General features: G+C 44.8%; 1 protein-coding gene across 1 annotated transcript in view; it reads right to left on the reverse strand.

Moving 5' to 3' along the window:
* The window catches only part of RYR3 (ryanodine receptor 3), a 338847-nt gene that overhangs the window by 116751 nt on the left and 198888 nt on the right, over window positions 1-23208 (reverse strand). Inside the window, exons 39-46 of the mRNA XM_045543649.1 lie at window positions 22823-23096; window positions 22201-22315; window positions 20508-20637; window positions 18965-19068; window positions 13302-13437; window positions 4709-4889; window positions 3502-3610; window positions 1541-1661 (exon numbers count right to left, since the gene is read on the reverse strand). Coding sequence (XP_045399605.1) covers window positions 1541-1661; window positions 3502-3610; window positions 4709-4889; window positions 13302-13437; window positions 18965-19068; window positions 20508-20637; window positions 22201-22315; window positions 22823-23096 — 1170 coding nt within the window. The remainder of the gene's footprint in view (window positions 1-1540; window positions 1662-3501; window positions 3611-4708; window positions 4890-13301; window positions 13438-18964; window positions 19069-20507; window positions 20638-22200; window positions 22316-22822; window positions 23097-23208) is intronic.

A 23208-nucleotide genomic window follows, 5' to 3' on the forward strand; every position in this document is an offset into this window, starting at 1 on the left:
GATAGCCAGTTGTTAAACATGCCCATTATTAAAAATTTTAAATTATATTTAAGGAAGTAATAAATACTAGAATTCATCATTTCCTATTTGACTATAATTTGACTATATTTATATTCCTATTTGACTCTATTTATATCAATTGCATTTTGCATCTTGGAAATACAATGTAACAGTGTGCTGTGCACATTCTCTTCCCAACTCTGTGGTCAGGACATTACATTGGGAGCTTGAAATTGGCCATAGTGAGAGGATTTGCACCACAGAAATGGACAAGTGCTCGAATGGACAAGGGCTCAATTTATTGCTTTGTTGATTGAAGACATAAGAAAGTGAGGGAGAAAACGTTAATGAAGGCAGATTAAATTTAATACGTCACATCTGTAGCCATTACCTCATAAATAGCAAAAAAATTCAAGAAAATATTCTTTCAGTATTTGGAAACTATTATCTGATTTAGGTGAAACTTAGATCAGCTCTTCCAAGCATTTGAATCTTATCTTAATAAAGAAGTTCAACATGAAGTGGAGAATACCATGAAGAAAATAAAAACTGCTTGACTTGGAGAATAAAGACAAGATTTTGAATGAGGATAACAACTAATCTTCCTCTTCCTGTTTTGTTTACTCTAAAAACTAGGAAAGAGAGCCCCCAAATGAGCAAGCTATACTCACAGCGTATGTAAATACTGTTCTGGAAAGGTAGGGGACTTCATACGGCACCCTGAGAGGTGCAAAGATTAAGTGCTCTCCGGCCTGGACCCTCGTCCTGCCCAGGAATCAGTGCAGGGCTCTGGGGCAGCCGGAGAAGGACCTCCCAGCCCAGCAGCTGTGGCCCCTCCTGCCTGCACACCATGGGGAGCTTGACCCGAATGGCTAAGGTTGACTACATCTTTCTGAGGAACATTATTTTTGTGGGATATTAGTAAGTGTTTTGTGCTCAAAAAACACTGAGTGGGAAGCACTGAGTTCCACATTTTCTTTATGGTAAGTTTTCTCAGAGATGTTATCATCTTACTGCTATTAAAATGTGATACAACCGAGAACACTTCCCAAACCTTATTTGACCCCAAAACTCTTATTAACATGTACACCTATTAATACCTCCTACACAAATGTTCCGTGGAACATCAGTTTGGGAAACACAGTGGCAATGAGCATCATGCTATCTTTTCAATTCCTCCATCCGCCTGGATAGCGGGTGGAGTGAATTGGAGAAGCAGAATACTTTTGGGAGAGTAGAAGTTTTGCACAGATAACACCGATCAACGTCAAATGTAGCGCTGGGGAAAAACTCTTTATGATCCTCAGCTGCAAGGCGTGTAGGACCATGGCAGAAGACAGCCTGTGTCAGGCCGCATCTCTCTGTTGCCCCAGCTGCCCACACAATCTGGGGGACACAGAGGCAAAGGGGAAGGGGGGCCGTGGCGAGAGGTTTCCTTTGTCCCATTCCATCAGCCTTCTTCAAAGCGGGGGTGGGGGGCGCCCCTGCGCAGGCAGGCCGCTGGGGTCTGGCAGGTCCAGCCTGCAGCCGCTTCTCTCACCTTTGTTCAGGGACGGCAGCTTCAAGGGGATGCTGATAATCCCAACCAGGTCCTCGGTGGGCACCAGGGAGCGCAGGATGGACCTGACACGGATGGCTTCCCCTTTTCCTGTCTGGATGAGCTGTAGGGTGAGCATCGGAGGACAGGGTCAGAGAACTGCAGTTCCCACAGCCCGCTCCGCCCCTCCCTCCAAAGCTTTGCCAGTCAAATGGTTCCCTTTAAGGGCAGACACTTCTATGTTTGCCTAACTGCCACAGACACTTGTGGCCACAGGGAAAGAGGGGAGCATTCTCTTGATTGCCCAGAAGAGATGCTACTAAGGGCATAAGTCAGACTAAGGTGGTCACTTGATTCCTTTGCTGTGATTAGAATGGCCATGCGGTTATGGTATCAAGTCTCTGCACTAAATGCTGAGCCTATTGATGGCTTCTCAGTGTGACTGCACTACAGCAAGTGCTCCGTGGCCAGAAGTGTTGACAATGTGGCCACATAATGCCAGACTCTAGAATTCTGTCAAATGTAGAAATGGCTAATGAATTTCCTAGAAGTTTGATTAACTCTAGGGCCGGGTGGGGTGGCAAGAAGGGTGTAGAGAACATAAGCATCTCAGTGGGGTTATCCCAGGGTGAATAACCTGACCCCCATGGACCACAACGCGCCGACCAGCACCTCTGCGGTGCACCTGCATGTCCCCCTGCACATGTAGCCTCTGCAAGGGGTACAGCAGGCCCCTAGCCAGGAACTGAATGGTCGCAGCTCAGGGTCAGACCTACCTTGGTGGGCTGGATGGCATGCTGGGATGTGACACTTGGTGGCACAGGGAAGGGAGAGTGCCTGTGCATCCACCCAGCACCACCTCCCATTCCCACGGGTAGAGGGGAGGCTGCTGGTCATGACAGCATCTCCCTCCCCCACGGACAGAGCTGGGATCCCCAGGAGGGCTTCTGAGAGGGGGTGTGTGTGTGCGGGGCGGGTGGGGGGAGTTTGTGTATAAGGTGTTGGAGCAGAGAGGCAGTAAGGGAGGATGAATAAGGCATCCCTGATGGGCCCTGGTGGCTTAGCTAACCCATGCTGTCTTGCTGAGCATCAGCAAACTATGTAACGTGCTTTCTAAGGTGAGGAAGGTGATCAAGAGAGCCAGGGTATGAACACACTGGGGTCCCCGACCCTCCCCCTTCCACAGGACTGTAGAACACCCTAGCGTTTCCTTGGCTCCCTTTCAGGTTTCGTGCATTTGTTTAAAGGCACAGAAATGGAAAGACAGGCCTGCGCGGGTAAGGCAGGTTTATTACCGTAGTAACTGGACTCCCAGGTATTCAAATCAGACTACCTTGTCGGGATTTAGACTTTCTTTTCAATGAAAAGCAATGATTTCCTCTCTCACTTATGATGTTAGGCCTTATAGGAAATAAGGCCAATTCTCTCAGCTCCCAGCAGAGGTAAAAAAGGAAAATGAAAGAAAATACTTTTTCATCCAAAATTGGAAGTCTGAGAAGACATCTCATAAAATAGAAACATCCTCTTGTGTATGTCCGCAAAGCTCCACCTCTGGGAAACAGCCAAGCATGAACCATGGAAAGAACCCTTCCTGGGGCCTCACGCCATGGTCATCAGGAAAAGAGGATTTTCCACATGGGGAATCCTGATGGCCACCATCAATAATCAAGCTGGACCAAATTGGGGCACATGTAAATAATATTGGGAGGCTTTTGAAACAAAATGTGTAGAGGATATGCTCAACAAATGCACAGAGAAATCACATAGCACAAAGAACTGCCCAGGAGCCCTTCCTCAGCAAGCTGAAGAATCAGGTAATAGAGATGGAAATCACTTTTGATGTTACCTATGGAAAGGAATTTAGCAAATTCTAGAGATGGAGGAAGAAATTACATTCAGGAAATCTACAGTGTTTGCGGCACAGGCTTCTCAAACAGTTACTCTCTGGGAACTGTGTCACTTACGTGCATTTCAGGAGCACAGCGGCCCAGTAGATCTATAAGAGCCGAGTAAAATGACATAATTGCATTGCCCATGTGCACGATTTCTTCTTCCTCTTCATCATCCTCCGTGCTGCGGAGAGAATGAACATAGGGGAGTGTGAGTGTGGTGAAGCCTGGCAGGTGCTGCCATGTTATTGGGCATGGACTGCTTGATCTGGAAATGCGGCTCTTTCTGGGCATCATACATCCTTTCCCTTCTCCCTGCAGAAGTTGATGAGGTGGTTTTATTCATTAAGCTCAAAGGACTCAGATATTTGCCCGTGACATTCCTAGGATCCCATGAGCTTCAAGGCATGAGGACTGATCTGGGCTGATCATGCAGACCATACCTCCTACCAATCATTCGTCCCTTTCCCTCCCTGCGGAGGGAATACCTGTGGACATGACACTGGGCAAGGAGTCAGGAGGGCTAAGTCCATGTCCTGGCTCTGTGGTTAATAAGCTAGATGGCCTGAGGCCTCAGTTTTCTCTCATGTTACGTGAAAAAGTTGGGATGGCATATGTTTTGGGTTCTTTCCAGCTCTAGCAGGTCACCTACCAAAACTGATGACAAAGAAAAAAGCCAATTGCCTAGAGAGTTACCTCTGCTGGGTTGTACCCAGTCTCTAGATTTTAAGGTCTAATCTAGAGACCGATAAGGAACAGGAAATGATCATAAGACATAGTAACGGGAAAGTAAAGGCCATCAGGTAATTCACCAGCTATGTCCTTAACCTTCAAATCCCAAGATTATTAATGCTGTGACTTTTCACATTCTGTAGCTTTCTTTTTTTCCCCCCACAAGAAAGCAAAATGCTTTCCTGATTAGTCCTCACACTTTCAGAAGAGGAAGGAAACTTGCTGGAGTGAGGTAAGGACTATAACCCTGGTCCAGGCCTCTTGGCGCACTGCCGGTGGTGTTGCAGGGAGGCTAAGGGTTTGCTGCCTCTGCTTTGCCAGTAGGGCTGAGTGGAGCAGAGAAAACGAAAGAGGGTGAAGGTGAAACTGATCACTGTGCTTACGGGGAGAGTCAAGACAACAATGTGCTTGATGGAGAGATTTTAAGTGTTTTAACTACAACTGTTAAGAACCTGTGTTTCCTCTATCTCCCCGTTCTTCATCCACGTACTGACAATATTTGGGAGCTCACCACCCATCTCCACGCCAGAGGGCAACTCCATTCACTTACACTTCCCTCTTGTATCCCTGAGAGGGGAGGTCGAGCGCTGGGTTCTCAGAGATCTTAATGGCACCCTGCATGGCTGCCAAGAGGCCGTTTCCTCCCTCGCCCCGCAGGGCTGGGCCAAAGCACTCTGGGCGTCTGATAAGCAGCTTGACCACGACGCTTGCGTTTTCTTCCACACTTTCACCTAAGGGAGAGAGGCACTGTTTATTTCTCATCGGAAAGGACAACCCCAGAATTTATTTCTAGTTGACGAGGCTGGAAGAACAGTATTTCATTCAGCTTGACACCTACTCTTGAGATTAGGAGCTAATACCTATGGAGAAAAAGGTAAGCTTTGATAAGTTAGTTCAGGATCTGTTTATTTGAAGTGTTAAGATGAACCATTATGGAACAGAATTTTACTCTTCAGCTCAGGATTTTGTACCATTGAGATTATTTCACGACATTTAGGTCCTCAGAGGGCAATTAACACACTACTGAGTCTGCCCTGGAATACTGATTCATTCACAAGTCCCTTAGAGAACAAAAGAACTTCACATCTTTATTAACTCCAGGAGGGGATGCCAATTTGCTTTCTTCCTTGAAAGGAGGTAAGATGGTAAGTCAATCTGGTGTGCTTCAATTAACATTTCGGGAGGTGACATGTTAGCTCCTGACTTAACACTCTCCCAGAGTACAATACATACCCTAAAACAGCCAAAACAGTGGGTATGGATGGATTTCAGGGCATTTCTGAAATCATTTATCCAGATGAAGAATCCACTGGGTAAAGTTTTCTTGTTTATTCCTAAAATAGCTCTGTGGGATGACAGAGGCTGGCAAATTGTATTCTGATGGTACTTCTCTTTTGATGAACAAGAGACAACTAAGATAGGGTCTCATTTCCATAAGAGGTGATGAAACAGTGGAACTGGAACACTTAGGAAGGGACAGCCATTGCTTCTCAGAGCCAGTACTTATACTCAAAAACAGTTTTACAGCTTGTTCAAACAATTTAATAAAACATACCTTCTATCTCAGGTGAAACCCTACTTTCTGTCTGAGAATTTACCCCTGAGCTGAGACTCAAATGCAAGACATTTTTGGTGTTATACATGTGATGAAGCCTGAAGAAAAAAACTCTTCTACAAAATCTTAAAGTATTTCTTGGAGGATTGAGCTGTATAATAGAGGATGCAATGTGGTAAACTGTTATATTATTTATTCTTATGTAAAAATTACTTCAAATCTTAGTTTTTGTAGGTCAGGAATTTGGGAGTGACTAAACTAGGTCCTGGCTTGAGATCTCCAGTGAAGTTGCAGTTAAAACACTGGCCGGGGCTGCAGTCTGCTGAAGGCTTGACTGGGACTGGAGCTTCAGCCCCCGAGCTCACTCTTGGGGCTGGCTGTTGGCAGGAGGGCTCAGCTCCTCACCTTGGTGACCTCGCCATCGGGCTGCTTGAGAGTTCTCATGACATGGCCGCTGGCTTCCCATACAGCAAATGATCCAAAAAGAGAGTCAGGCAGAAGCCTCGATGTCTTTAGTAACCTGATCACATATTGTCATTCTGCCACATCCTATTCACTAGAAGTGATTCACTAATAAGTCCAGCTCATACTTAAAGGGAGAAGAATTAGACTCCATCTTTTGGAGGCAGGTGCATCAAAGAATTTATAGACATAGTTTAAAACCATCCCAGCAGTTTAAGTTCTGCTTAATGAAAACTTTCATGAATCAACTTAGAAGTGTTGTGAGTAAAGCGTTTGAATGGGAACGCAGAAAACCTGGCTTCTCCTTCCAGATCTTTAGCTAATGACTGTGAGTGTGCACACTGCACTTTCTCACTGGGGCTCATTTTCCCCATTGAGATATTCATGGCCTGTCTAGTTTTAGAGCGAGTCTATTAGTCTAACCCATGGTGAGATTTCTCTCACCATGACCAGAGGAACAGAGGAGCTGAGGTTGCTGTGGAATGCTGAGATTAACTCGCGCGCATCTCACACACAAACTCGTACTTGAACACACCTGGTGTGTCTCACAGCTCTCGAGAGCCTACCTTAGACCACAGCTGTAGTCTTGTCCTAGAGCTTGGCTTGCTGATACTCTCTTTTTTCACCCAACCTTCTGTTCTGCAGGTAAAATTCAAGATCGTAACATGTACCACTCTACGTTTTAGAATTGTGTAACCTGATTCAGAAAAATGTTCGTTAAACTGAATTTGAACAGCTCATCAGCATGCATTCACTGTTTTATAGCTCAATCCTTCAAGAAGAGTTTAAAAGTTTTGTAAAGAAGTTTGTCTTCAAGTTTCATCCAATATAAAACATCAAAAAAGAGTTAGTTTTTATTGGACCGGAATCTATACCAAGAAAATTCTCAGGAGATGCTAGAAATGTAAAACAATCACAATGAGATGGTGGGAAGAATCAACATATTCTCGAAAGAGAGAAACCAAGGAGAGGCTGAGCCACACTGCGCAGTTTGTAGAAGAGCTCAGATAAAGTGACGACGCTGCGTGCTGTGCCGGTGCTTTCCTGTCAGTTGAACCCAGCATTTATACCTGATACTCACGGGAAGGATATTTAAAAGCATCAGGAGAATCAACATATTTAAAAGCAAATACTCTGAGCCATAAAAGTAACTCACAGTTTACTACTTTCAAATGTTTTCGGTCTTCAATATTTATCATGTAGCACATAAATCTGCTCTCCCAGTTGTAATTTTTCATTACATGAATAATAAAGCTAAAACATTGAAATTTTAAGTGCCAAAAATGGAGGAAAAAGCTAACTCTATTAATAAAACTTATTTAAATACTGGACTCTGATTCTTTCAGTTACCTGGTGGAACCACTTGTGAGTCAGCCACAGTTCTTACCATCGTGCTGGATTCAGCGTAGCTCTTCCCACAGCAATTAGCGCATAGTGGGAATTTGATGGGATGTGGTAGCACGATGTGCAGTAGAAGTTGAGAAGTCATATCAGACTGTGGGCTCTCTACTGAGTTTGCTGGTGAAATTCATTTGCCCAATTAGCCTCTTTTTATCTTTCTCAGGCCTTCAGAACTAAGCTAATTAGGTTGGCTACCACAACTGACCCAGGAAGCCATCCCTTGATTACTGAATTGTGGACAACTGTGGGAATAGAGTATGCTCTGCATGAGGAAGGAACTGAAGTGCAACCATTGCTACTAATTAGACAGGGGACAAAGGAGAAGAATTTCCAAAGGCTTCACAAGGTAGAGAGGACAGCATGATTAGAAGAGAGAGAACATTCTTTTCCTAATTACCTGTAGCTCAGGAAGCTTGACTGCCAACCAAATCCGCTGGGGTGGAGCTGAATATTGACCTTGAGGGCATTTTTCAAGGGGGAGAGAGATCTGAAGTAAACTAGTTTTGCCCAAGGGCTTACAACAATGTTTTTGCTTAAGTTCTAAAATGAATAATGAGCTTAATAATAGCATGAATGCTCACAGTGCCTTTCTTCAAAGGCTTTCAACACTGTGTTCACAGTCCTACCTTCCTTTTTGACATTTCTAAGCAGTTGGATGGAAATGGAAATGATTCTCCTCATTTTACCTGGCTAAAGCAGTCATGCTCACCACGGGGACAATTAGTAGGAATGCAATGATTTAATCTTCAGCCCATTACTTTTTTATTCTCTGTGTTCTAACTACAGTTCCTGCTGTAAAGTTCTTTTTCCTGGAACACTCTTTTTCTTCCCATTCCCTTGATGCAAATACTTGCCCTATGTAACTCCACTTCATCCTTCAGGAATAGCTTAAACATGGGAGCCCCAGAGGGCCTGGTCCTTCAAACACCCCGTACTCTTCCTTTGCACTTGCTTTTCTCACAAGACTGCACATTCCATAAGAACAGGGCCTTGTTTGAATTATCTAACCCTGTGTGCTCAAGGGTCTTGTTAACATCTGACATATAATGGGTGTTCAAAATATTTCTTGAATATTTGAATAGACTTCACTGAGACTCAAGACAGAGGCTTCAAATGACTCGATAGAAAACTGAAGCGATTATCCATCATTGCATAACCAGACAAGTTATCAACTTCTATTTATAAGAGCCTGAGTTGTCTACTTCCTCGGATTTCAGTGAGGTATAAGGAAAAAAAAAATACCCTCAATCAAGTCCCAGGGTGCCAGAATGAATAAGTTCACTGATAGTCTCATTTAGTTAATTTAGAGAATCACAAGGCAGGGGCAATAGCCAGGACCCAATACCTGTTTTGTTTGGATAAATGCCAACTTTGATATGGTGCCAGGCAACTTGTATGATTTGGCTTTTTAAAATGTTTTGAAAAAACATTAGCACCAAACAGTTATTAAATAATGCCACATTTTTGACAGGCTTAAAGGATAAAATGTTGCTTCTTGTTTATTAGGGAGACGGTGACAGGAAGGCAACACTGCACAACAGTTTGAGTAAACTTTGGCCTCTGCAGTCCAACTACTTTGGCTCAAATTCTACCTTTACCTTCTACTACCTATGAGACTCTGGGAAAGATATTTAACATTTCTAAGCTTCAGGACCTTCATCTATATAATGATGAACATAACTGTACCTACTCACTATGGTCTGAATGTTTGAATTGCCCCCCAAAATATTCTACCCCCCAAGGTGATGGTATTAGGAAGTAGGGCCTTTGGGAAGTGATTCAGTTATAAGGGCAGAAAACTCATGAATGGGATTTGTGTCCTTATAAAAGAGGCCCTTGAGAGCTGCCTTGTTTCTTCCACCATGTGAGTACACAGGCGAGGAGGCCCCACTTATGAACCAGGAAACCTCATCAGACACTGAGTTTGCTGGTATCTTGATCTTGGACTTCCCAGCCTTCAGAACTATGAGAAATAAATTTCTGTTGTTTATAAGCTACCTACTCTATGGTCTTTTGTTATAGCAACCTGAACACACTATGATACTAATTCATTGGATTCTTGTGTAATTTAAGTAGGTTAATACATGTGAAAAGTGCTTTGAACAGTGCCTGGCACATGGTAAATTCTCAATAACAGCTGTTATCATCCTCACCACCACCCTCACATCACCCACTATCAGCATCCCACTACCACCTACCACAGTCACCCCTAAAACCCACTGTGACCACCACCCACCATTATCATCATCACATCTACCACCACCACCATCACTAACTTCTGCTATCACTAACCACCACCCCCCTTAATCACCTCCACGACCCACTATGACCACTACCCACCATCATATTCCACCATCACCATTCACCACCCACTATCAGAACCCCGACTATCAGTAACCATCACCCACCATGAACATCCCCATTATCTACCATGATCCGCCATATCACCTCTATCTTTCATTGCTGAGCAGAGGCCACAAAAGGGGCCAGGAAGTCCTTTTTTAAATCATCTTTTAGACACAAGGACTTCTAAGGGGCTTTGAGATCCCAAAGAATCTATTTATTAGAGTCTTCCCATTTCAAATGTCCTAATGTTCCCCTAAAGATCATGAGCAATGGTGATAACTTACACAACTACAAGCTTACTATGTTTCTGGTGCCATGCTAATGTAAGTTTTCTGTAAATTATTTCATTTAAGCCTCACAACAACTCTGTGAGGTACGTATTATTATTATCTCTGAGGCTAGGATATTTTTTTTAAAAAGCACTGAGGCTAGGAAAGTTTTATTAACTTGCTTAAATTCACACAACTAGTAAGTGATACAACCAAATTCAAACCCAAGATACTTTATTCTACAGCTCAAACTCTTCCATATTACTCAGTTGTGACTGAGTCACTCTTCCTCCTTCTGTAGGTATTTGGAAATATTCTAACGTTTCTTTTTCATACTTTCCATATTTCTCTTTTTCATGCTCTTACCTGTGACAATCTACCTACAACCATTTCAGCTACAGAGGGTCTGAAAATCTTCTCCATTCCAATTCGTTGGCTCATTGATCTCTACCCTATAAACCCAATTAGGAGCATCTCTATTTGGGTATTGCACACAGCAAAATCAACATAATCTGGTCCAAACTAAGCTTATTATTTTCCATCTTAGACCATATTCTCCTTCTGACATCCTTATTTTTTCTCTCTACCCTCAAATCTCCAAGTTTCAATGTGACCTCTGTTCCTATTCTCTCAACATATCCAGGCTCAGCCACTATCCTCCTCATCATCCAGTTATGTAAATTCTATCTCTGTAATTTCTCTCAGATGTATCTCCTCCAGTGCATTCCTACCAACACTATTATAATTTAGAAACTCACTATTCCAACCTGAGCACAGAACCTGTCAGTGGTACCTATCACTTTTTCTTCTCTTAAAAAGGTTTCCCAGTTCTTACACACTAACCAATACTAAACATTTCAGCTTGGTATTTAGGTTCTCCCCATTATAGCCACCTACCTACCTTTTAAACCTCATCTCTTACCACTGCCATTAATGTATCCACCCTCCAGACTGACAGACCATCATGTGTCTTAGTCTGCTTTGTGCTATTATAACAGAATACCACAGACTAGGTGAGAGAACAAGAGATTGAACTCACAGCCTCCAGCCCTTTAATTGTTGGCGTTAATCCATTCATGAGGGGGGAGCCCCCATGACTAAACACCTCCCATTAGGCACCACCTATCAACACAACTGCATTGGGATTAAGTTTCCAACACATGGTTTTTGGAGGACATATTGCAATCATAGCACTGGGCTTCCTGAGCACAGCATGTTTTAGCCTTCAGGGCATGCTCGTGCTGCTCCTTGACTGGATCTCTGCATTTGGAAACTTGACCCTTCAAAGCTCATCTCTAACATCACCTCCTCCATGAAGCCTTTTCTGATCTTCTCAATGGAATGAGTTTCCCCTCTTTAAGCCCTCCAGGGCTTCCTCCCTGCCTTACTCTACTTGCTTTCATTACAGTGATCTCTGTCCATGTCTGCTCTTCTTAAAAGACTGTAAATTCTTTGAAAGCAAAAGCTGACATTCTTTGCCAAAACCAAACATGGGCTTCATATTATAGAGACACAATAAACATTAAATTAAAAGCCACATGTATTCCTACCAATGGCCCAATTTTCTAGAGCTTTTGTATTATAAAACTGTAGTATAGAAAATATGTTAAAAAGACATATAACAACCTGAAAGCAAAGGGAGTGGACCGAACACTTTGGTCCAGAGTTTAGCTCAGTATGATGTACCCAACCAGCAAAAGCAAGTGTTAGAATTTGGGCAATCTAGAGAGGAGCACAACTGATGGGTTCATTTACCTTCACAATCCAGGTAGACAGTTCCACTGACTGACTCATAACCTCTTGATCTTGGCTGTGAAGGTGACCAAGATGAATAAAGTGGTCTTACCTTCATCTGGTTTATCTTACAGTCTATTTATATAATTTGGTGAGCTGTATAAATTATTAATATCCACTTCACACAAAATAATTCTCTTTACTGCTATAATAACTCTGCATTAATTCTGGACATTGCTCATTTGGAAAGGAAGTGGACCAGACTATCAGAGGATATTCTAACACTGTCCTGGAGAGAAGGAAATGGAGTTTGGAAAGCTGGTGATGAACAAGAGGAGGATGCAGTCACAAATATGCAGAGAGAAGCAGAAAGGAACTGATTAGGATCTGGCTGGGTGGGTCCCAGGGGAACAAAACATAGACATCTCGAGGTATGCAATCTAGTCAGGACGTGGGAAAACCCAGCAGAAGAGAAATCATCCAAATATTAACAATACAGTGTTGCATGGTGAAGAAAGGTAAGTGGGTGAGATGGGAGTGGAGGGAGACAACAAGAAAAGCACATGGGAATATTATGATCATATCATGTCGACATATTTTGAGATAAATTCTCCTACTTAGAACTTAGGCATGAATGCATATTAGCTGCAATCCCTCTTTGAGATCACTTAATCAGCCCTGTTGGATTTGTCAGCTTGGAACCCCACACTAAGATAAGGGAGAGGGATTGTAACTGTAATGTAAATATAAGTGAATTAGTATTGGGAGACAAGGTACATTTTCAGGAAAGTTAGCCCACTTATTTTGCACAATATTCAGTACATTATTCTGGAGCAACTAAAGAATTTTGGTAGAGCTGGAATTCACTACAAATGGGATGTGCCTTGTATTAAGAAGAATAATAGTTAGGGTTGCTATAGTAATTTTTTTCTCCTGGGAGTTTAGTTACCTTTTACAGCTATTCAGTTCTTGATTTCATTCATTCACTCTCTCATGCATCCATTCATTCATGTAATAGTCCAAGGATCTGGAGGCACAGTGCATTTAGCTCTGCGAAACGGGTGAGGTACTAGTGACAGTATTAATAAGGCCCCTCTTTTACTGATAGGATAGGAACAGAGAGGTGACAAGCCCACTTCCTTGCAGTGAGTTTCCTGCTGGATCTGGGGCTGGAGCCCAGTGCTCTGTTTGCTGGATTCTACTCTTAATCTTTGTAAGGCCTGATTCTCCCTGAGATTTCTTTTGCTGGCCACCATGCACCTGCAGAATCTACCATATTTGTAGATAAGAAGCAATGGAAAGGATCCCCCTTTCCTCATATGTAACCATGATTATGCCATCCTGGGTGTGCAAGGGATGGAAAATATGGGACTCACTGTTCACGAAGACAGCAAACCTCAGGAAGGACAGGTAGCGTTCCCCTTCAATGGGGTTCCAGCCGACGTCAGGGTATCCTTTGGCCAGAAGCATGGGGCAGCTCTGCAGGCCACAGCCTGCCAAGTAGGTCACCACCTGCCAAGAGCAGTACAAAAGTAAGTGTCTACTCATACCTATTGGGATGGCTGCTATTAAAAAGATCAGAAAATAACAAGTGTTGGTGAGGATGTGGAGAAGTTGGAACCCTGTGCGCCGCTGGTGGGAACACAAAATGGTACAGCCACTGTGGAAAACAGTATGGAGGTTCCTCAAAAAAGTAAAAATAGAGCTACCATATGATCCAGCAATTCCCCTTCTGGGTATATATCCAAAAGAACTAAAAGCAGGGTCTCAAAGAGATATTTCATTCCCATATTCATAGCAGTATTATTTATAATAGCTGAAATGTGCAAGCAACCCATGTCCATTGATGGATGGATAAGCAAAATGTGGTATATACATACAACAGAGTATTCAACCTTAAAAAAAAAGGAATTCTGATAATATGCTACAACATGATGAACCTTGAGGACGTGTGTTAATAAGCCAGTTATAAAAAGACAAATATTGTATGATTCCACTTATAGGAGGTAGTTAGAGTAGTACAATAAAAACGATAGAGACAGAAAGTAGAACAGTGGTTGCCAGGTGCTAGGGAGAAGGGGGAAGTTACTGTTAAATGAATTCAGAGTCTCAGTTTTAGAAGATGAAAGAAGTTATGAAGGTGGATGGTAGTGAGGGTTGCACAACATTATGAATGTATTTAATACCACTGAACTATACAATTAAAAATGAGTAAGTTGGTAAATTCTATATGATGTGTATTTTATAATAAAAAAATTAAGCCATTCGTATATATTAAAGGCAAAAAAACTAAACCAAAACAAGAAATGCTCAAGTTTTTTATAAGATAGTTGTGAGACTTGTGAAATTCTGGGAACTGAAAGGCTTTTGTTTCCCTAGAAACTAGAAAGAGCCCAAGATTTTTGAAGTAAATAATTCAGTAGGTTTGTAACCAGAACCTCCAGTGCATTTCTGTTTCCAAGTAATTAACAAGATTGATTATCATTGTTCTGTAGGAACACACCATGTGCTGTCAGTTCCTGGGTTCTTCCAGCTCTGGCAAGACGGAGTTGTCATTTAAAAATAAGCCTCACTAGGGTACATCTGGGGAGGTAGCCGTGGAGAGAAAGAAGGTTCTCTGTGGCTGTCCATGTTCGTTTGGCCATGGCATTGGAAGGCCAAAACATTCAGCCCCTGATTGACTCTGAGGGGGCCCTTGAGTGATCAGGGGTCCCTCCTCACTCTCTGCATCAACAGCAGCTGTCCAAAGTCAAAAGCCGAGATGTTAGGGGTTGGCATGGCCAGAAAAGAGTCTGCAACCGTTTAAAGACTGCGATTGTTGGTGCTCTCTTTGCTTCAGGTTGCCAGACACTTACCACAAGATCTCAATGCTGGGATCTTGTAGGAGATTTTAGATTCTGCCCTACTTTGAAGCAGGTTTCAGGCAAAAAGCCTGGCATTAGAGCTTTGTGTAAAATGCCGCTGCTATTCTAATTTTGCCTTTGATATTTTATGTATACAGGAAGAAGAGGAGAATGCACTGTGCTGCAAAATCCTCAAAGTCAGGGAATGGTGTGTTTTTTTTTTCTTGTTTGTTTTTTTCATTTTTTTAATCCCTAGGGCTTAGCACCTAGTAGTTGCCCCATAAATACGAAAAGAATCACATATTTGCTGATGTCAAATACTCTTAAGTTAGTTTGCAAGCATAATAAATCGAGGGCAAAACTCAGTAAGAATCTATCATCACACTTTTTTCTTTTTAAACTAGTAAGGATACTGCTATTCTGCTTGGAGCTCTGATTTGATTTTTTCTTAAAAATGTCAGGGAAACACCAACAGGGGTAAGATTTAGGCAGAGTTTTCAGGGATACAGGGGCACTGGTCACTAAAATAATTGCCCGTGTGTGTGTGTGTGTGTGTGTGTGTGTGTGTGTGTGTGTGTGTGTGTGTGTGTGTGTGTTGAGGTGAGGCTGTTGTTCAATCGATCAATGCAAGAGAGAAACTCTGGCATTTACCAGTACTTTGCTGTTCTCTGCTGCAAAACAAACGTGGATAATTTCCCAACATGAGTCTAAATAAGGCCTGTGGCACTGTGCTGAGCCACCCCAACCGCTTGAAAAGGGGCCGGCAAACCTCGAGCCCCTGTCCAGAGTTCCTAAGTGCCATTTCCCGCCTCCCAGCTCGCGAGCCTCCACTCAGCACATCTGACACCTCCAGAGGGAGGCTGGGCATCTTTGTCGAGCAGCACCGTCCCAAAAGATGAACAGAGGCTAAGAACAGGGTACTGAGTTCAAAATCTTGTGACATTACCTTGTCGCAGAAGACCCTTTAGCGGCTCTTCACACAGGCATAGGTTATCATCTCACCACCTGAAACACTGAGCTATTTACTGCTATTTAAATGTGTGAATAATAGAGTCGGACTGAAGTCTGTCCCACCAGCAGCAGAGACCACGAACACACACAGCATTTATGGGACAGCTAGCATGCCTAGCACCGATGGGCGGCATGGTGTTTAGTCTTGTGTGTGTACGTAGGGGGTGGGAGAGGGGCTGTCCCTTCAACACAGGCCTAAGGGGCCTAGAGGAGCAACTTCTAAAATTTCCCTGTGCTCATTTTCATTTACTCCTTTTGCAGCTGGGAGAGCCTATGAAAGTTAACCCTAAGTCACATTAGACTGGGACTTCTCTTAATAGAATTTTAAAAAGCAGGTTCCTCCATTATGGTATCAGGTTGTTTGTTAAGTATCATATTTGACAAGATCTGCAAATAGATTCTTTCCCCAACTTCTTTTAATTTAATGATTTGTTAGGAACCTAATGAGGCCCAACAGAAATATTTATTGAGTTTGTCAAAATAATAAAAATGTTTTTACTTACATTTTTTTGCCCCCCTCCCAAATGTTATCATTTTAAAACTATCTCTTTGCTATTGCAAAAGACCCTAAAGAACAAAATAAAACGACCGACTCAAAGACAAACCCCTCTGTCATGGGCTGAATTGAGTGCCCCAAATGTTCTATGTTGAAGCTCTAACATTCCGTGTCTTAGAACGTTACTGTATTTGGAGACAAGGCTTTTAACGTGGGGATTAAGTTCAAATGAGGCTGTTAGGGGAATGTCCTTGTGGCAAGAGGAAACCTGGACACGCAGAGATACCAGGGATGTGTGCGCACAGAGAAAGACCACGTGAGGACACAGCAATAAGGCGGCCACTTGCAACCCAGGAAGAGAGGCCTCCCAGGAAACCAAATCCACTGACACCTTGATCTTGGACTTCTGGCCTCCAGAACTTCAAGAAAATAAATGTCGGATGTTTCAGCCACCCAATCTGTGATGCTTCATTATAGCAACCCCAGGAAACTAATACATCCTCCGACTACGAAAAATCTGCTGTATAAACACAGGCATGTAGTATTTTGCAATTTCCATTCCATTTTCTATTAAAGTTTTATACATTCTAAAAAATATGTAAAGCTAAAAAGATTTTGGGGTTTCACAAAGAGGACTGTATCATACAATTAACACATAAACACAGGCGTTTTTGCTGTCTAGTTCATGGCAGGCCCTCAGTCATTGCTAGTTAATGTGTCTGAAACAATTTGCTAACTCAAAAACTTCAGTGAGTTTTGGTGAGTAATTATCGTTGCATCTTAGCAGATCAGACATGGTTCTGCAGCATGGCCAGCGACATCTGCCAAGGCCCGAAGCAGCAGCAGCTTCGCGAGTGGTAACATTGTCTACACTGCCTGTGTGGCTGCCTCCCCACATGAAGGCCACCCACTGCGGAAATGACACTTTCCCCTTCTCGCTTTCCTCAATCCATTTTCTTTGAGCCTCCTCACATTCATTTGGAAGAAAGAAAAAAAAAAAATATATATATACACACACAGTTATAATGTTTCCTCTCCACCTCTCATACACGTTTTCTGGGATTTCCCATCCCTCTAGCTGCTCCTCCTCACGTTTTTGTTGGTGTCTTTTCCCCAGTGATTCCCTCCAGTGCTGGTGGTCCTCAGGGCTCTGGCCCTGCTACGCTCCTCTCCCTGTCCTAGGCCGGCCTCCGGGGCCAGGTCGTCTGCCCCAGAGCTTGAGTCGCCCTCCACACCCTCTACGTGCAGCTCAGAGAGCTCTCCTGAGACTTAGTGCTGCGTGGCCAACTCCTCGCTTGACAGTGCTGTCGGGGAGCCTTAGAGCTCCTCACACCCGATACAACCTAAAGCAAACTCATCACCTGCCTCCTCAGATCCGCCCCACCTCCTGTGTTCCACAGAGGAAAAAGCAGGCCAACCCAGTGTCTGACTGATGGCTGCTATCTGTCCTCTTGCATAAGGTCCCTTGGACTCAAACACCCCTCACATCACGGCACCAGTGTTACTTGAAGCCAGCCCCATCGTGTGCTTGGATTACCGCAGAGACTTTTCTCTCTGCCTCAAGTCTTGTTTTTTGTTCCAGTCAGTTCCTCTTACTGAAACTGGGGTGTGTTTTCTAAAACACAAATCATGTCGTGCTGCCTGCCTGCCTGGCGGCCTTCAGTGGTTTCCACCGTGCTTGGCTCTATGGGGACGTCCTGTAACATAGCTGGTCCCAGCAGAGCCTGGCGCCGAAGGCCCTTGGTTCCTGGCTCTGCCGCTGACTGGCGCCATGACACCGAGGACGCTGTCCATTCTCTCTCCGCCTCCGTTCCCATGCCCATAGCTGGGGGGCAATAATACAAATGCTGTTCTGAGGTCACGTGAGTCAATCTGTGGGGAGCCTTGAGAGAGGGGCCTGGCACACGGCGATCCTGTAGTGTACGCACTTCTCTAGTAGTAACGGCTGCACGAAGTCTAGCTCCTCGCGGGTCCTGCCCCATTTCCCACCAGCATCCCAGCACTCCATGCCTCAGTCAGACTCAACTTTCCACCTCTCCTGCACCCCCAGCTCTCCTTCGGAGCCTCGAATATTCCTGGCACGCTTCCCCAGCACTGCAGCTGAGCAGCCTCTGCTCGAGCGTCGGGTCATCACTGTTTCTGAGAGGCCTGACGCCCCCGTCAGGGGCGGGTACCCTCTCCGTGTGCTCCCAAACCTGCAGACGACCTTCAACCTGCCCAGGCCCTCTCCCCGACTGGGTTGCTCTTCTCTACACCCTGCAAGTACATCGTCAGTCTCATCAGCCATCTCGTCAAGGACATAGTGGCAAGAAAGGGATGGGGAAGAGGCGTGGGTGAACCAGCCCCAACCACCACCGTGAGCTCCATTCTCAACCCCAGTGGAGGGCAGCCCAACTGTGTCTCAGTTGTACATGAAAAGGACATTGATATACATTTTTCTCTCCTGTCTCTTTACTTCACATGTAGACTTATCAATTAGATGACACAGAACCTTATTAGGAACCACAGGTGCCTGGTGACGTTCCCTGTAGACCAGTGAGGCTACATACAAAGAACACAAATGTCCGCACATTCGTGTCGGGTTAGTTGGCTGTTGCTGCCCCCAGGAGATCCTGTGGTCATAATTAGAAACCCACACTCGGCTGCACTTGAAGCAGAACAAGACATCCCCTCCCCAAGGGTCGGTTACCTTCTCGAGGTCTGGTTCCTCTAAGCCCAGCGCTAACTCGTTGTTGTCCATCACAGAGGAGGCGGCCACGTCCAGCGGAGTGGATCCCCTCATCGACGGGGAGGCTGGGGAAGGAGGGGAGGAGGAGCGAGAAAGGGACAGAGACCACCCCGCGCTGAGCCGAGGTTGCAGTGCACAGAAGTGGACAGGAGAGGGCAGCAAACACACCGAAACCGGGTTCACATTGCGGTTCCCAACGGGCAGCCCGCCCAATTTAAGAACAGCTGTATTTGCTGTCCTTCCTCCCCACACTCATTACTGACTGTGAATATGGATTAATAGCAAATCAATTCACAGGCCCAGCTAGAACCATGTCTTTCCAAGAGCTTTTCTAACACAAAATTTCTTGGGGCCCCCCTCTCAGATGTCACTTGACCAAATAAACCTGAAGGACTCGGACATTTCTGGGGCCACAACCTGCAGTTTAAAAATAGGCCGGGCGCGGTGGCTCACGCCTATAATCCTAGCACTCTGGGAGGCCGAGGCGGGTGGATCGCTCAAGGTCAGGAGTTCGAGACCAGCGTGAGCGAGACCCCGTCTCTACTAAAAAAAAAAATAGAAATAAATTATCTGGACAACTAAAAATATATATAGAAAAAATTAGCCGGGCATGGTGGTGCATGCCTGTAGTCCCAGCTACTCGGGAGGCTGAGGCAGTAGGATCACTTGAGCCCAGGAGTTTGAGGTTGCTGTGAGCTAGGCTGACGCCACGGCACTCACTCTAGCCGGGCAACAGAGTGAGACTCTGTCTCAAAAAAAAAAAAAAAAAAAAAAACCTGAAATAGCATTAGCTCATATTGTTTCATCTGGCTACAAATGTTGTTTTTGAATTTTCTTAGTGTATGTAGCTCTTAGGCTAGAATTAAGAAAAACTGAGGTGGAATTTTATAAAAAGGTTGGTAGCTTTTTGAGGTTGCGTTTGATTTAAAAAAATGAGATTTCAGATTTCAAGTGCACGTATTTGTGTATTCCACAAATTTGTTTGGTTTATGTCCAGAACAGTGAATAAGGCATGTGCACTGACCTGCCTTTCTAGTGGTGGTGATGGATTTACACTGTTTGTCCACAGTTGGCCAGGGTGCCTTGCAGCTAAAGACAGTAATTGCTGTTGGCTAATGGGACAGGCATGCCAACCTGCCAGGAAGAGATTGGATCCATGACCTTGGTCTCATTAGCATTGCTCCCGGGTCAGCTGAGTGGGCTGAGAGGAGCTGTGTCCCCAGACTATATCTGCAATCCCAGGCAGCATTTCATAAACCATGGCACACTGGTTCCAAGAGAGATGAAGTAAAATTGCATGACTGTGCCAACACAAATCTCTCACCAATGCCGGTTGCAACAACATCCCTCCTTAGGTTGGAGAACATAGACATGGCATCATTATCTCAGCTGTTTTTAGATCAGGCAGGCATGGATATGGCTTCTCCCTTTATCTCCTAAGTGGCCAGTGGGAGGAGTGTAACCTCCAAGTTCGAACGCGGAAGTTATGACATGACATACGTACCTAGGCCAACACTGCTATTCTCCAGCAGGTAACTCAGATGCTCAAACATGGCCTTCTGATTCTGCCGGCTAATTCGACAAAAATAGCAAAGGAAGCGGCAGCAGCTAGCAACCATCTTTGGAAAAGCAATCTGTAGGAACAATTAGGGAACATCAGAGAAAAGAATCTATCATGAGGCCTTTCGGAAAAATGTGACCTCGAAGAGTCGTGGGTGGGTGAGGTCTTGCAAGCTGAGAACACTCTGAAAAATGAACTTTCTCCTTACTTCTGTTTTTTTGCCCCAGACTTACTCAGTGGAGGGACAGAGGGTAGAGGGCACCTAAGAGCCTTCCAGAAACATTGAGAGCTAACTATAGTTCCTGAAATCTCTTTCCTGCAAAGGAAGCAAATGCCAAACAAGAATCCCAGTCATCCTCGGATGTCACATGAGATTGTATGATCTTGTACCAGACTATTCTTGTTTTCAGTTAGGAGGGGAGTGGACAGAACCTGATGGGAAATAACATAAAGGGAGATGGGTGATCATGGACAAACACAGCCCACCAGCATGTCAAAGCCCCTGGGCCAACACTGCCCCTACAGCTGGCTATGGGAGCCCGAAGAGCATCACCCTCTGTCCCTGTGAGCCTTCTCCAATTACTTTTGCCCTTGATAATTGCTCTCCTATGGGTTCCCATAGTGCTCATAATTTGATTTACACAATTTAGCACGGAGATGCCATCTTATATCACTGTTGATTGTGCTTGGCCTCTCTTCTTGACAAAGTAATTAGCATCTCCAGCCGGGCCACATCTTATTTTTGATCCTACGATGTGCAATAAGTGGTATCAGTGTCAACCTTGCTTGGTTTCCTCCTTTAGAATCACAGAGGCTGCACTGAGAAATAGGGTGCTTCAGTCTGCCTGCTTGCTGAGGCACCCACACATTTATTTGCTCAGGCATCTCCTGGAGAGTTTTCACTTTTCCAAGAGATCAGAAGGAAGCCAGTGAGGAATATGACGTTGGCTTCTGTCCTTCCTTCACACTCCCACCGGCCAACACTGGTGAAACTGCATTGGAGGTCATTCATTCCTAGGACCCTGGCACTCCGGTGTTTCCAACATTTGAAACCATACCCGATCTACTGCCTTCAGAAACCATCTAACCCTGAGGAGGACCCTGGACGAGCTGGAACAAATGCCCAGTTGTGGCCTATCCCCACTCTTTTCCCCTTGTCAACAGGAGCTTCCCCTGGCTACAGGCTTCTATGGAGGAGCTGGCAAGCAAACTGGCTGCCTCAGGAGCCTGGCTAACAGGGAGACACGCACACTCCTGAGGGAATGCTGCCAGGTCATGATTAAGATCTTGATCTCCTTTAAAACAGCCTTCTCCAGACTCAGCACAAGGCACAGAAGGCTCCTCTGTGGAATCTGAAGTTATTCCACCTTGGAAGGAGCAAGGCTGCGGAATATAGGAAGTAAACTTAGCAGGTGGATGGCCCAGTGGGATGGACAGAAAAAGCCCCCAAGATTCACGAGCTGGAGCTTTTACACAGTGGGATTCCATCTGGCGACATGTCTGGGCTACTTCCTGATATTGTGTATGTCCCCCTACTCCCTGGGAAGAGTAACTGAGCATGTGGCTCTGAACAAGTCCCCTCATGTGCCCCTGCCCCTTGGGTCGAGTTCTGGCTAAGTTCTCCTTAGAGCATTACCTGAGACTTCTCTGTCCCCAACACGTTCACCATCACCTCCATCACCGTCTCATGCATGCCAAGGACTCTCATGAGGTTGGGATGCTGGTAAAACACCTTGTTGTTCATTATATCCCTAGGATAAGGATAAAAGAGAGACCTCAGGACTTGTTTATGTCTATGCCATGAAAATTCAGGGATGAGAACATACAGAAACATGGGGCAGGTGAAGTAATGGCAGAGTGACGGGCTGAAAAGATAAGAAGGCGGCACTAGGTCAGTTGGAATATATGTGGAATGCCGTTTTTAGCTGATATAAATATTTTGTGCATCTCAATTTCTAAGCATTTGCTTTTTCTCTTTGAAATATGGCCTCCCTGGGTTTTCATAAGATTCAAACCAAATGACTGCTTTTCTACAAGACTCCTCCACACTTCTTTTGACAAGGAGTAGCAGGTAGTCTGGCCTCTCAGGTTACAAAGGTGACTCAGTTGGCAAGGATATAACCCCATGAGGAGTGAAATCAGGATCAGGGCACACAGATTTAATATGATTTGATGCCAGAACATCCACAAATCAAGCTAAATCGGTTTTCCCACTTGTAGCTTTCCAGAGGGAGTTGCACGTAACCATAATGACTCACCCCAGCCCATTGATCATGAGTAGCTCCTCCTCCTTGCCCATCCTGACACTGAGGAGGGAGCGAATCTGGCCCAGCGCAGCCAGCAGGTTGATGGTGTCGCTCACGGAGACCTGGCTGATGGTGTAGGTCTTCCGCAGCGCCTGCAGCAGCTCCCCGATGCTGTCGTACTGCCTCCGGAGGAGGTTGAACATCATCCGGACCAGCTCCGCGTCCTGGATCTGGTCCTCCTGGGCCCAGCGGATCATTGTCTGCGAGATGAGCTCTTTCAGTGTTGCTGGAAGGACAAAAGGAGGGACCAGTCTTGTGGCTGTCAAGGCTCAGGGAGAGCTGGGCATCTCAGCCACCTCATTGTTCAACTATAGGACACACTGTCGGTTAGTTGAGGT

Source organism: Lemur catta, chromosome 1 (genome assembly GCF_020740605.2).
Source record: "Lemur catta isolate mLemCat1 chromosome 1, mLemCat1.pri, whole genome shotgun sequence".
In the NCBI taxonomy this organism is placed as follows: Eukaryota; Metazoa; Chordata; class Mammalia; order Primates; family Lemuridae; genus Lemur; species Lemur catta.